This window comes from Lynx canadensis, chromosome D2 (genome assembly GCF_007474595.2).
Source record: "Lynx canadensis isolate LIC74 chromosome D2, mLynCan4.pri.v2, whole genome shotgun sequence".
NCBI lineage: Eukaryota > Metazoa > Chordata > Mammalia > Carnivora > Felidae > Lynx > Lynx canadensis.
This window is the reverse complement of record NC_044313.2, coordinates 28,415,029-28,429,348: the sequence shown is the minus strand read 5'-3', so window position 1 is coordinate 28,429,348 and position 14,320 is coordinate 28,415,029. Positions and strand designations below refer to the sequence as shown.

Sequence of the window (14,320 nt, the reverse complement as noted above, 5' to 3'; positions counted from 1 at the left end):
CTCTTAGGTTGCTACTCTTGAATTCTTACCATAGTCAAGAAAGGTACTAGTATGCACAGTATATTACTTTGCCAGACTTGTGAGTATTATCTTGATGCGCTGCTGCTTCTAGTAAGGACAGAAGCATTATTTATGAAAGTTTGCTTTGCTCCAGTTTATGGTGAACTCTTAGCCAGTGATGGTTTCTAAACAACTTACTACCCACTGAAAGTGCAACACCTAATTTGCTGAGAGTTGTAATTGCAGTCTCCCTGATTCTGCTTGAAATTTTGATTGGGAACCCTTAGCTGAGAGGGCAGACTGGGTTTCTCCAGCATTGGGCCTTGTGTTTCAGCCTATGCAGTAGAGCCAATGCTCTGAATAAGACCTGTCTTTCCTCCCACAGGAAATGTGACACCTGCTCACTATGATGAGCAGCAGAACTTCTTTGCCCAGATAAAAGGCTACAAGCGATGCATTTTATTCCCTCCGGATCAGTTTGAATGCCTGTACCCATATCCTGTTCATCACCCATGTGACAGACAGAGCCAGGTGAGCTTGTGTGGTCTGAGGAGGGTATAGGACTCCTTTGGGATACAAGGTTGGCATGTTTTTCCCCTTCCCCGTGGATAAACTCAGGATAATTTTACAGTATAGTTCACATCATCCAGGCCCCGGTGGTGATCCCAAATGTATATAAGGATAAACAGTCCTGTTGCAATTCTGGAGGGCAAACTCCATCACTGATGCTGTGGACTCTGGTTACCCTGTTTGAATGTGTATGTCTCCACTGGGTTTAATAATTGTTTTCTGTTGTCGTGGATGCTTGTTCTTTTTGATAAGGAGAAGGGTGAATAGAATTGAGATATATCACTTACTGTCTTTCCTGCATCTAAAAGAAGTATATGGTTGATTTTATGGCCAGCCAGAGAGGTCCTCTCCTTTCTTGAGAAAACTGCCTAGCTACTTAATGTAGGAGTTTTTGCTGGCTAGAACGTGTGTGTGGGAGAAAGTTTCAGAAGGTCTGGTTGAAGGATGCATCCTTAATTCCTCATATTGGCAGGCCATGAGTAGGTTTTCTGACTTGCAAACTGTGGTGATTGGCTTCTGATCTCAGGAGCACTGAGGCCCAGGATTCTTTATTACTTAATCTTTGAGCATGGCCTGTCATAACATTGTTTTTTGAGAGAGAGAGAGAGAATGTGTTTAATGTTTGTATGATATCTTCCGTCAGGTATGAATTCTAAACACATCTTTTTTTCTTAAAGCCATCTTTTTTTTTTTTTTTTTTTTGACTACCAAACTAGTACATCATAGTTAATAATAAAGATTTGGTGATTGACTGATTTTTTTTTTTTTCTTTCTCTTGAACCTCTCAGGTGGACTTTGACAATCCTGACTACGAGAGGTTCCCCAATTTCCAGAACGTGGTTGGTTATGAAACAGTGGTTGGCCCTGGTGATGTTCTTTACATCCCAATGTACTGGTGAGGAGGGGGCTAGGACTGGGGGCTTCTTGGGAGCTTTCTTTCCCATTCCCTGGAAAACTGTATCTTGTCCCTTCTGAGTTGTGGCAGGATTGGTCTTCTTTGATCTACAGGAAGGTTGGCATATCCAGATGTGAGCGTACTGAACATGGAGGAAATGACAACCCTCCCTGTCTCTAGGACAAGATGACAATTCCTCAGGTCAAAAGAGATCCCAGAGGCTTGAGGCTGGAGACACTGTTCTTGGCTCTTTTGTATTTGGAGACTGAACACCACTGCCTCTGGTCCCGGGTGTGTTTCACAGAATAAGTGTAACGATAACGTCCTTGTTATTTGCCCTAGCTGGAATTTACCACTTTTTTCCATTCCTCTCTCTAAAGAATATTGGTGGCAAATAGGAGCATGTTTATTTTCTTGCAGGTGGCATCACATAGAGTCATTACTAAATGGGGGGATTACCATCACTGTGAACTTCTGGTATAAGGTGAATATGGGTTTTTTCCCCCTAGATGGGATTGGGGTGAGGTAGGTGTAATAAATGATTTGGGGGCAGGGTGGGGAGGTTCGCTATCTCTGCAAGTGACTCCCAGGTCTTTGGGGAGATGAAGAGGGATGGGATTGAACTGGGCTTCTTAAAAGGGAAGAAGCTTCTAGAACGGTGGGTTACACTGAAGCCTGCTGCTAAAGGCATTTCCTGAGCTGCTGCTTCCTTTGCAGGGGGCCCCCACCCCTAAGAGAATTGAATATCCTCTCAAAGCCCATCAGAAAGTGGCCATAATGAGAAACATTGAGAAGATGCTTGGAGAGGCCTTGGGGAACCCACAAGAGGTATGTGGCTGCCCCAAGGTGGCACTCCTGTGGCCCAGTGGGCAGAGTGACCAAGAAAAGTCAGGATTGGTGTCACGTTCTCCATAGCTCCTCTGTTTCAGTGTGTGGTGTCCTTTCTCTTCATAGAGGTTATGGGTATGTTCAGAAAATCTTTGTTTTCTGGTGAGAGCTGGGCTTGACTGGTGGATCAATTATAATCTGTTCCATGCTAGTGGTAATGTTCCCCGTGGGGCTTGTGTGCCAGCTGGGGACCCCTGAGGGGATTCTTCTGGAACGGAAAGTGAGCAGTAAAGCATCTCCTCACATTCTCCCAGCTGTGCCAAGGCTGCTCTAGGTAATGTTGAGACCTGCTTCCCACACAGGTGTGCCAGTGGCCCATTGGGTACCCAGGGGAGGTATTTGTAATGCTCTTGCCTTCTTCCTGTGGATAGCCTCAGCATGCAGAGGACCTGTGGGATTGGGAGGTGGCACCAGCCCCAATTGCAGGTGACCGTTTCAGGATACAGAGGCATTTAGCCTTCTTAAATCACATTTAAGAAACATGCAGGCACTCTTGGGTGGCTCCTCTGACCTGTCAGTTTGGTGCTGCTTATAAGGTATTGTGAGAGGGAAAGTATTACAAGATGGACCCAGAGGAGGGGACCATGTCCTGGAATATTTTCCAGGAAGAGAGTAGGTTAGAGGGTTTTAAAGATTGAAAGCCTTGTCCCTGCCCTTGGCTGGACATCGAATGCCTCCAGACACACCACGTCTGGTTCCAGGGCCAGGGGACAGGCAGTTCTGACTGGCTCCTCATGTCTCTTCACAGGTGGGGCCCTTGTTGAACACAATGATCAAGGGTCGATACAACTAGCCTGCCAGGAGTCGAGGCCTCCTGCCAGGTGACTGCTAGCCCGTCCACACCGCTTCATTGATGAGGACAGGAGACTCCAGGCGCTAGTATTGCACGCTGCACTTAATGGACTGGACTCTTGCCATGGCCCTGGAGGCAGGTGTTTGGGGCAAGGCAGGGTGGTTGGCACTCCACTCCCATTTGGAGGGACTTCTTGCCCTTGCCTCTGTGCCCCAGCATCTTCCCTCTCTGCCCCCTAAGGTCCTGCATTCAGTGTGTGGAGTCCCAGCTTCTGGTTGTCATCACATCTGTGTGTGTCAGTCTGTCACCCTCAGGATGTGTGTGCGTGTGTGTGCATGCACACGCATGTATGTATCTGTTTCTTGCTTTCTCCTGGGTCAGGATGGCGCTGCTGGCTCTCAGCCCTGTCTCCTGCAACCTCAGTGCCTCAGCCTGAGAGAGAGGAGATGGTCTTGGACGCCCACCACACCTGGGCTGCAGGGCCAGAGCTCTCCTGACCATCAGGTCAGTCTGCCTCCTTCCAGTTTTCGCAGAGTCAGGCTCTAGGCTGGGTGGGAATGGCCACCGGGACTCTTCGTGGGGAAAGTGAGAGGGAGGTTTGCCTCTATGAGCCTAGGTAGGCTTCCTGTGAGAGAATTAGACAAGGTTCTGACTCGGACCTTTAAGCTCAAGCCATACATAGAAAACAGCCTTGGGATACGAGAACCAAGGATTATGTATAAGTTCCAAATTGCAGACACATACAGCTTCTCTCTTTCAGCACCAGCTCTTGGCTCCCTGTGCTGAGTACCAAGGGAGTCCTCCTGTAGTGGCTTCTCTAGGTTCTAGGGGTATAAGCCTCTGTGGATGTGTGTGTGGTGTGTGTGTGCATGCGTGTGTGTGTCCACACTGGCCTGCCTCTCTGCTTACCAGGTTTCTCCACTGCTTAACCTTGTCCAGTGGGACAGACAGTGTGAGCCCCAGGGAAGTACCGCCTGACCTAGCCTAAAGCTTTTACACTTAGTTTTAGCCATTGGACACTCTTCAGGTCTCACTGCAAACTGCCTGAGGCTGACTGGCTAGAGCCTCCAGGCCCTGTGACCCTCACTCCCCAGGCCACGTCCTCTTCTGCAGTCCTTCCTGCTGAGTAGATGAAATGGGGTCAAGCTTAGGCAGCTAACTTGCCACTGTCATCCACCTCAGGGCAAGGACAAAAATGTAGCCTTGCCTCTTAAAGCCAGCGCCTCTGCCAGACCCCACTGTAATGTTCCACAAACACTCTTGAAAGTCAGGGCAACCAATGGAGCACAGAAGTGGAATTTTTTTTTTTTTTTTCCTGTTCATTGTTACTTGTGGGAACCCGTGTCAGGGCCGCAGCTTATAGCTGGGCATTGCACCACTTGAAGGGCCATCAGTCACATGACTCAGTGGAACTGGGGCCCCGGGAATTGGGCAGTGTGGTGGCCCTGTGTCTTCTCACCTCCAGTCCCATCTCCATGCCCCTTCTTCCTGGAAGGAAAGAGGAGCTGGAGTTGGAAAACTGATTTTATCCCCCCCCCCTTTTTTTTTTTTGCCAAAGGTTTACTTTCAGTGTCTGAGCTGTGGCTCTAAGTCCCGAAGCTCAGTTTACAGTTACAGCGCACTGATGGACTGAGAGGGTGTGTGTATGTGTGTGTGCATCTGTGTATGTATTTTGGGGAGGGGCGTCTATTTGTAGTGCCCCATTCTGGGGTTCTCTGATGCAGCGTGGGTGCGCAAACACGGTACCTTCTCAAGTGTAGTTCTTTCAAATATAGCCAATGCTGGAAAATATGATTGCAGTGATCTCCATCCCTCTATCTCTTTTGGGAAAGAGGAGCACAGCAAAGAAAATCAGGCAGACAGATGATAAACTTGACCACAGTCAAACTTTGAAAGATTATTTTCATTCTCCTTAGCAGGTCTGCTGCATTCCTGGCTCAGCCCTCAAAGATGAGGGTGATGTACGGCAGGAGGCATGTGCCACTCAGCTGGTCCTTTCTGGGTGCTGTGCTGACACAGGTCTGACCTAAGGCTACCAAGGGGGAGGATCCTTTATAGGATTGGTCCTGATCCATGGATAATATAATAGTGACCCTGATAGTTAGACACCTGCCTAGTGCTCTTATCTTGTTCCTCACTATCCTGCAAGGTGGGTATTCTCATTTCACAGCTAAAGAGATGGGTTCAGAGCAGTTTCAGTGATTAATGGCAGTAAGGATTTAAACCTAGTGCTATTTGGCTGCAAACCCCCTGCTCCCTTTCCACCAAATTGTTGGTTCTCCTACCTTTCCTTCTCCTCTGCACTACAAGCCATCCTCAGATCTCACCCCGCTGTGCAGTGCCCAAGAGGATGCATGAGATACAGCTCAGGGTAAAAGCTCTTCTGGGCTCCAGCTAAAGACCTCTTGGGAAAACTACTGGGAAGCCCTGTTCTGAGTGCAGAGTGCTGGAAGGAGCTGTGGGGAAATGGAGTTCTAGACCCTAGTGCATTATTTGTGTGTCCTTGAATGGGCCCCATAATTTCTCCCAGCACACGTCTGCACCTATGAGATTGAAGATTCAGTTCTAGATAATAACTAAGAACATTGATTCATGTTCTGCTGCTTCCCTTTCCCCCAAGGAAGAGATCTAGGCTCCTTCCCTCACTTACCTAGATTAGGGCTGTTCGGGCTCAAATTCTACTTGCAGCTGAGGAAACTTACCTGCTCTGTTGCTTACTCCTGTGCTGGCCAGCAGTGTAGAGGCAGACACACCAAGGGAAGGTGGGCCTTTGGGCCTGAATGGAGGTCAGCCATATTGCAGGCTCCCATTTTTATACCAGCAGGTACACAGGAAACTACTCTTTTGTGAAGTCAAATATTTGTTGGGGGGTTGGAGTTCGGGGGAGGGAGGGGGGGCTGTTCTGGGCATCAGTTGAGCAGATGCCCAGGATGCCTGGGGGAGACCAGCTTCCCGTACAAATCAGAGCTCTAAATTACAAGGTTTTTACCAACGCGAACAGTTGGGGGAAGTCGTCTGCTCTCATTTGCGTAATGGTTTCTGTCACTGGTGATTAGACACAGGATGAAGGAAAAGAAATTTGACAATTAGGAATGAGCGATCATTAATCTGAATCTGTTAGGAGACAGAGAGGGGAAGGATCCTTATCAGTGGGCCAGCCCAGTGTGGGGAGGCCCTCCCTCTGCCCCCACCAGAGACTCTTGGGCTACGTACCCTTTCCTTGTTTCCACAAGCCGACTGAGCTGATATTTCTTGACAGGCTAGGTGGGCCCAGTCCCCAGCCTGAGGTGGATACAGGAATGGACACGTATAGGCACGAGCCATCAGAGAGAGAGAGATGGGTGTCAATTGCAAGTGATAGGGCAAAGGATAACGACAGAATAGTTGTGACATGCTTGCTGTTTGTGGAAAAATTTTTTAATTCAACACCCCAGATACCCTTCTTGTGACAAGTATTTGTTATATTCTAACACTACAGGGTGTGGAGAAAACCTAGTTTTTATCCTGTAGGAGCTTCTACTTAGTTGGAGGGGAAACCACATGAAACAACCAGCGGTTATGAAGCCATGAATCGTGCGCCCTGTGAGGACAAGATGAGAGATTGTTGAGAGATGAGGAAGATCAGTAGAGAGCAAACCTCTGGGCTCCCCAGGGAGTAATGTTGATTCTTCCCAGTCAGTTCAGCCGTAGTAGTTGCGTGGAGGGCACTGAGGCCCCACCCAGATACATGAACAGGTAATGAGATCACCTCCAGTGGGCTGAGTTGTAAGGTGTGGAGATTCCCAACCTGGATCTTCCCAGGTCTCTGTGGTACCTGTGTTCATTCTTCCTCTGTCTTCAAACTTCAGGGACTGTATTAATTTGCACTAGTTGGTATTTGTTCCTCAGTTTTGTGACTTGTATGTGGTGGGTTCCTTAGATTAGAAGCTCCCTCAAAGATTGGGGAAAAGGGTGGTTCCTTGTCTCCTCTCAGAATGTGAACTTCGCAGACAGGACTGTTTCTCTTCCTTGATAAGTTCCCTACCTCTGTGGCTTCTACCCTTCCAGATCGGATGCAGAGTTTAGTAGGGCTGCAGGGAATGGCCCTCAGTGACTAGTTTTACCCAAATAGGATGGATGCCGGGGTGCACTGAGAAGTGGCTCATGGGGTTCCAGGGGCCCTGGCCTTTCAAGCCTGTTCTTGTCCTTCCCTGGGACCTTCGGTGCTCGTTCTCCAGTCCCTGCTGACTTCTCTGGTGTCCTCTCAAGCTTCCTGCATTGAAGAGATGTTCCAGTTTCCCTTTTCAGGGCTCCTCCAGTTTCTCCTACTCAGCCTCCCTCTGTCCAGTCTCCACCAAGAGCCTTTTTCCTGAAAGGGCGTTGCCCTTTCTTCAAAAGCCACGTCCATGGCTGCAAGTGTTGGGATAGAGTTTCTCTAGGATCCCTCTCCCTGGGATCAGCCCTGAGCATGTTTAAGTCATCTTCTCTTCTGACCTGCAGTTAGTCTGTTTGTTCTGTGCCTACTCTGCCCACGTAGCATTCCTTTGTTTGTTCTGTGTAGCCTGTTTAGCTTTTCTAACTCTGGTGGCTCTTCTGGTAGTCTTCAGCCATCTGTTTAATCCTCACAGGTCTTGGGGTCCTTAGTGGAGACTGAGCACTTTTGGTGCGTTTTTAGGGGACGAGGCCTTAGACACTAGCAACCGTGAGGCCTGAGGATCTACGGCCAGTGGTGCCTCCAAAGATGGGTGAGGGGAGGGCACCCAGAGTCTTGGATAACGGAGAATCATGAGGAGGGATTGGGTAGGAGAATCCCCAGGAGTGGGGCCAGGCCTGGCAAGCCAGGGTGGAAGAAGCAGAGTTTTGTGTTTCCATCTGAATGCATCTGTGTGCCTTACGGTCCAGCAAGCAGTTCAGGGATTGTGGTCATCTTGTGGATGTCTCCTGGTCTGTGGTGTCTTTGGCGATGCTCTGAGTCACCAAGTTTGGCTGATCTCCGCATTTCAGCGCTTGCTGGGACGGAAACAGCATGTTGAGTAGTTTTGTGTCTGGAGCGAAGGTCTTAGATGAGACAAGCCACGGAAGCTGGGATAGCAGGTGAGGGACCAGTGGTCAGCTTACCCAGATTGTCTTTCCACTCCTCCAAGTGTTTAGGCACAAAAACTGATTAAAGAAGTGAAAAAAACTAGGCCTTGCCTTCTTCCCCACCCGAAGTCTGGGTTTTCGGTAGTATTTTGGGAAGGGGCATGTGTCCTTACCTTCCAATAGAAGCAACCTAGCATAGTGTTTTAAAGCATGGATTTTGGAGTCAGATGTGTTTGGTTCTGGTTCAGATTTCTAGCTTTGCCACTTATCAGCCAGGTTTGACCTTGTTGATTGACTTTACCTCTCTGAGCCTCAGTTTCCTCAATTACAATAATATGTGTGGGGGGCGAGGGGGAGTGTTGAAAATATCTACCTCAGGGTTGTCGGATTAACTGAAACGATGTTTGTAAAGCTTTAGCACGTACCTGGCAAGCACTTAATAAATGGCTGTGGTGGTGGTGGTGGTTACGTTTATTATGTGACTTATTCAGAAACTTTATTTCAGTGATTTGTGAGCAGATTTCCAGTGATTTTTTTTTTTTTCCTCTCTCAAGAAAACCATAGGAAAGAACAAGGAACATGCCCTGGAGACACCCACATCGAGTCGCAGGCAGACAGAGGGCTTTGGTACCCAAACCTGTCCTAGAAGGAGGGAAACAGGGAAATGCCTGATGCCTTCTGTCTAGACAGCCAGACTTTACCACTCTCAACACCAGCCCAAGGCCAGGGTGAGAAGTCATCAGGTATGAGCTCTCCTTACGCTATGTGAGGAGTGAGGGCATCTGAAAGAGTTTCCATCACCCCTGTAGAAGCTCTTGCCAGTTTCCTACTGTGAGACACTAAGGCAGTCAAGTCCGACCTCCTTGGTTCAGTTTTATTCCATGCCCTTCACTGTATTTAAATTATATGTGTATTAAGATAGCTCTGGGGTAGAGTGGCTTTTAGAAGAGAATCCAGAAAAATATCAGACTAGAATCTTAACAGCTACCATTTGTGGAGTGCCCTGGAGCATTTCTGTTCCAGACCCGGTGCTAGTTTGTGCCTGTGTGCTCTCAGTTCAGTGGGGGCACCAACCAGGCAGTTAACATTACAGATGTGCAAAGGAGAAGCTAGGTGTTCACAGCAGGCTTCCTGCAGGAAGTAACATAGGCTAAGCCGATATCTAGAAGTTAACCAGAGGTTGGGGAGTAGCCAGTTTCTTCTCTGGCTTCTCTCCCAGTTCCCAAACAAACCCTCTGCTCCTCCATGTTTAAGGGTTCTGTTAATAACACCTAGAAAGGAGCCAGGTGATGGACCCTAAAAGAAGAAACCCTTTGGTTAGCCACAGAAATCTTTGGAAATCATTTTGGTGGCTGGCCCAAGTTTGTCCTGGAGTACAGATGGATTGGACTTGCTCCCTTGTAACCTTTCCACCGTCCTCTTTCTCAGAAATCTGTCTGCATTCTGGCCTCTGGAGCCACTCTGCCACCCTACTTGGAAGAGATGCTGGATACTCAGAAGTCAGCCCGAGGTATATTCTGGCTGCCTGGAATTCTCAGCTTCTTCCACACTGACATCCTCCTGATTTCTTAGGTTTTGTCTCCCACTTTGAGCCACTCCCTTCCTCCCCACTATGAGCTGAGCCCCTCTGTAGTGCCCCCTCTGTAGCCACACACAACCTCTTGCCTCTAACCTTGGTCCCCAGCCCCATGGGTGAAGAAGACCCCTCTCTAGCTTGTGCCAAGTCATTCCTGGACTATAGGCCATTCTGTAGTCGCTTTGCATTCACCTCTTCACTTCTAGCCTTCTCTTTGGTCCTTAAGGGCAGCTCTACTCCTTAACCCAAAATGTAAGCTATATCTGGGCTAGGTTTTTATTACCGCTCCAATATAAAGTGTATAATGCAACATAGGGTAGTGATTGAGAATGAGGGCTCTGCATACCTGACTTTGAATCCTAGATCTGTCATTCTATATGACCTTGGGCAAAATGACAGACTGCTTGTAACTCCTTTATATATATGGGGATAACTACTACATTGTCAAGGCTGTATGAAATACGGTTTGTAAAGAAAGGCTTAGCAGAGTGACTATTTGATAGCAAGCCTCAGCCCTTCTGTCTTTCAAAGGCTTCACCTCTTCCTCATCTAGCTTTCCAACAGGTCCTGCTTCCAGTCTCAGGGTAAGTCTAGTTGTCAACTCATGAGCAGAGCAGAGATACGAACTTTCCTGCTTATGTTATGAGTCCCTGCCCCTTCTCGGTGACCTGATTCACAGGACCCTATCACACCACCATCACTGGGAAATGGTCTTCCAGAATCTCTCTTCTATGATATTAAAACAATGGCAGTGACCGTAGAAAACGTCAGAACTGCTGCCAAGGGGTAAGAGGCACTGAAGGTGTGTGCAAGCTGGAGGCATAACAGGCAGGGACTTTGAGGCAAGGAGATTGGTGCAGAGGCCACCATACTAGTTGAAAGGCAGCAGGACCATGGACTTTAAGGTTCCCTCTAAGTTTTCAAATAGCTTTTGACAGTGGTGTTTGAGCAACATCCTACCCACTTTATAGTCAGTGTGTGGTCCTTGATCTCACAAGGGTTTGTGTGATGTGTTAATAAGAATAAAGGCATTAGATGTGCCTCCCGGGTTTGAAATCCCTATTTGCTGCTTCCCGCTTCCATCCTTAGGTGAGTTGAGGGTTCTTGGTCTTGGCTGCTTCACCTGTGAGGGCTGGGAAATAGCACATGGCTTGCAATATTGTTACACGAGTACGTGGGAATGTTGTAAAAATACCCAGTTCAGTGTGGGCACTTAGGAAGTGGTTTATTATGAAGACCCAAGTGTCTTTGAACAGTGTTCAGTTAGTATTTGGAGAGAAGGAAACTGCTGGCAGCAGGGCCTTTTGGATCCTACTGACTCAGGATACCATGCCTGAAGCAGAATCTCACAGGAGATGGCTTGGTGGAAGAGCAAAATGGAGAAGATCATAAAGCTTTGGAAGAGCCTGAATGTCTGTGAGAGGAAGGGCTGGGGACAAAGGTGGTTTTGCCAGGATGGGGTCTTGGGGAACAGAAGCAGAGACCTAAGCTCTAGTTTACCACCTAATTCCCAGAAGGAGAGAGGAAATGGGACAGGAGAGTGTCTGTGGAGGACACTGGCTGAGTGAAAAGAAAACAAGATTCAAGGGCAGTGAACCTACATGTAGATGTACTTTTCACAGGCTGGTTGACTTTGGGCATGTTTGTGTCTATGCTTCAGTCTTCATATTTAAAATTGGCTAATACTGCTACTACCTTGCTTACAGTATAGATGGGACAGTTTACATGAAAATGCCGTCTAAACAGAGTACTATGTGTTTGTTGTTGGGTGGTTGTTAGGGTGAGGGTCTAGGAGAACGTTTCCAGAATGGATGAGTTACAGAATTGCAACAGTTCACAGATTAGAGCCTCCCACGTTTTCAGGAGGAAGTAGTAAAGCAGCGTTTCCCACCAGTACACTGTTCTTTTATCCTGCCAATGTTTGACTAGGAAGGATTTTGATTAAAGAAGAAAAAGCAGTGTGGTGAGAAAGGGCAGTTTTGGAGTTGGCATGGACTCGGTTTGAATCTTGGTTTTACCATTCCCAGCATTGAGATGGTCAGATAACTTACCATCTCTGAGTTTTGGTTTCTTAACAGGCCTCTTCATGTGGCTGTTGGGAATGAATGAGCTGCCTCACTGCCTAGTGCCTATCTAGTAAGTGCCCAGTAAATGTTTGTTCCCTTTCTTTCACTTCTTTTCCCCTTAGACAAGAAAGCTTCAGTTTACCCAGCATAAAAGGGTCTCAGTTATCCATACCTTAATAGGAACAAGTAATACCAGATTTCTAGGGTGAGATCAGTTGCCCTTTAAGGCAAGAAAAAGGCAAGGGAAGAATTGTGGAGAAGGGGGCACAATCCCACAGTGTTGGGGGTGCAGTACAGGGACTCTCATTATTGAGTTGGTACAGGGGTGGGTGAACAAAGGGTGACGTTGAGAGGTGAGAATTTCAAGAAAGAAGGTGGGTGCTGAGGCGCTTGGTTGGCTCAGTCGGTTAAGTGTCTGACTTCGGCTCAGGTCATGATCTTGCAGTTTGTGAGTTTGATCCCCGCATCAGGCTCTTTGCTGATAGCTGGGAGCCTGGAGCCTTCTTCGGATTCTGTGTCTCCCTCTCTTTCTGCCCCTCCCTGCTCACACTCTGTCTCTCTCTCCCTCAAAATAAATATTAAAACATATTAAAAAAAAAAAAAAGGTGGGTGCTGACTGCTAGAGGGAAAGCCATTCGAGCAGAGGCTGTATGGAGTGGAGGACAGAGTGAACTAAGGGTGAGAAGACCAGAGTTCTGCCAGGAGAACCTTAGGAATAGTGACTAAAAGTCAAAGTTATGAAGATGTCTTGCCTTCAACCAGCTATCATTTTAATACCTGTAAGAGTTGTGGTCCTCTCAGAAAGGAAGAATATAAAAAGAAAGCAGTTATCCTCAAGATGGAAAGACATGTTGTTGTTTAAGTAATCTTTATGACCAACGTGGGGCTTGAACTCACAACCCTGAGATCAAGAGTCACATGCTCTACTGAGTGAACCAGCCAGCTGCCTCAAGATGGAAAGACTTCTAGATGTTTTTAGAGCCAAGGATATGCATTACCCCAACCAGGGTATATGGTAGCCCAGTTGGGGTTCTGGTCTTCTATGAGAAAATGCAGTTAGGTACTGAAGAGCATAGAACTCAGGGATGATTTGAGTGGCCACCTCTTTAAATAATGGAGGTCCTTTGGTAGGGCTTTCCAGAGGCTACAAGTAGGACTTTCTGGGTCCCATCTTACAATTCAGTCACTGGTCCAACCAGAGTTTCTAGTTTATACCTTCAGCCATCTGAGAAGGTGACCTCAAAACTATATGGGGCAGCATCAGTTGCCTCTTTGATAGGTAGGCACGCATCTTTTAGCACTGGAGGACTTAGAATGAAGGACAGTAGTGTTTAATTAAGAACATCAAAGCCACAGCATTACTACATTTGCTTTTAAGGAATCTATATATATATATTTTTTTAAGTTTATTTATTTTGAGAGAGAGCAGGCCAGCAGGGGAGGGGCAAAGAGAGTGGGAGAGAAAGAATCACAAGCAGCCTCCGAGCATTTGGCACAGAGCCTGTCGCAGGGCTCCATCTCACAATCGCAAGATTGTGACCTGAGCCGAAATCCATAGTCAGACGCTTAACGACTGAGCTACAGAGGTGCCCCTGTGCCATTTGTATTAAAGAGTGTTGAGTAATTTATTTAGGCTTGAATCTTATGTTGAAATCTTGCTAAGTTTCTATATAGTTTTGGAACATTTTAAATGATTTAAGATTTGCTATATTTATAAACTTAATTTATTGGAGACATAATAAGTACTTGGGAAGGTTTATTTCAGTCAGATAAATGAAGTACTTGAGGAAACCAAATACATTAACCTTCCATTAAACAAAACTCCTTTGTTTTATAAGCAGAACTAAGGTTTATGTAACTCTGAAAGTTGAATATACCTTTTAAAACTAATATCTTAAAACTAATATTCTCTACACAAAAGTCACCCATATGGATATCAGAAAACTCAGGGAATGTAGTATTACCACAAAGCCAAGTCTTTAGCCTCTCCAAGTACCAGGTAACTGGCAGCAGTTAATATGGCCAACATGGGTCAAATCAGAAATACATGTTTTTTTAAAGTTTTTTTAATTAGCATTTAAAATCAGTTTCCATCTAAAAAGCCAGATTTTGGCCTGTCTGGAAAATCAAAAGACATGACAATAAAATTTATAGGACAATTGGCTGGAGCCGAGTAGCCACCACTCTTTTGGGGGTGTTCCTTCCAGTTTGCTACAGTCACTGTGTCTCTGGTTTGTCTGGTTTATCCCTAGTTTGTCTCATTTCTGTGACCTGTCTGGCCCCATAGATTTTTAAGCGTGTGACCCCTGAACTAGAGGTTCTGAGGTTTCCAACATCTGGTTCATAGCCTTGGGTAAGGGCTCAGGAAAAGTGCAGGCCCCAACCTCCTCTCTGTTCTTGTCTGCACTCCAGCTAGGCTGTCTTCCCACCTGGATTGGTCCCAGGACGGGATTCAGCCCCTCTAGGAAATA

General features: G+C 46.9%; 1 protein-coding gene across 2 annotated transcripts in view; it reads left to right on the top strand.

Annotated features, from left to right (window-relative positions):
* Positions 1-14,320, top strand: part of HIF1AN (hypoxia inducible factor 1 subunit alpha inhibitor) — an 80,965-nt gene that overhangs the window by 10,988 nt on the left and 55,657 nt on the right. Inside the window, exons 4-8 of one of the 2 annotated variants that reach the window (XM_030334635.1) lie at positions 386-531; positions 1,359-1,465; positions 1,886-1,949; positions 2,183-2,293; positions 3,102-8,684. In XM_030334635.1, the coding sequence (XP_030190495.1) occupies positions 386-531; positions 1,359-1,465; positions 1,886-1,949; positions 2,183-2,293; positions 3,102-3,146 (473 nt within the window). In that variant the 3' untranslated portion in view covers positions 3,147-8,684. Of the gene's footprint in view, positions 1-385; positions 532-1,358; positions 1,466-1,885; positions 1,950-2,182; positions 2,294-3,101; positions 8,685-14,320 lie in introns of those variants that run through there. The other variant, XM_030334636.2, reaches the window with a different exon arrangement.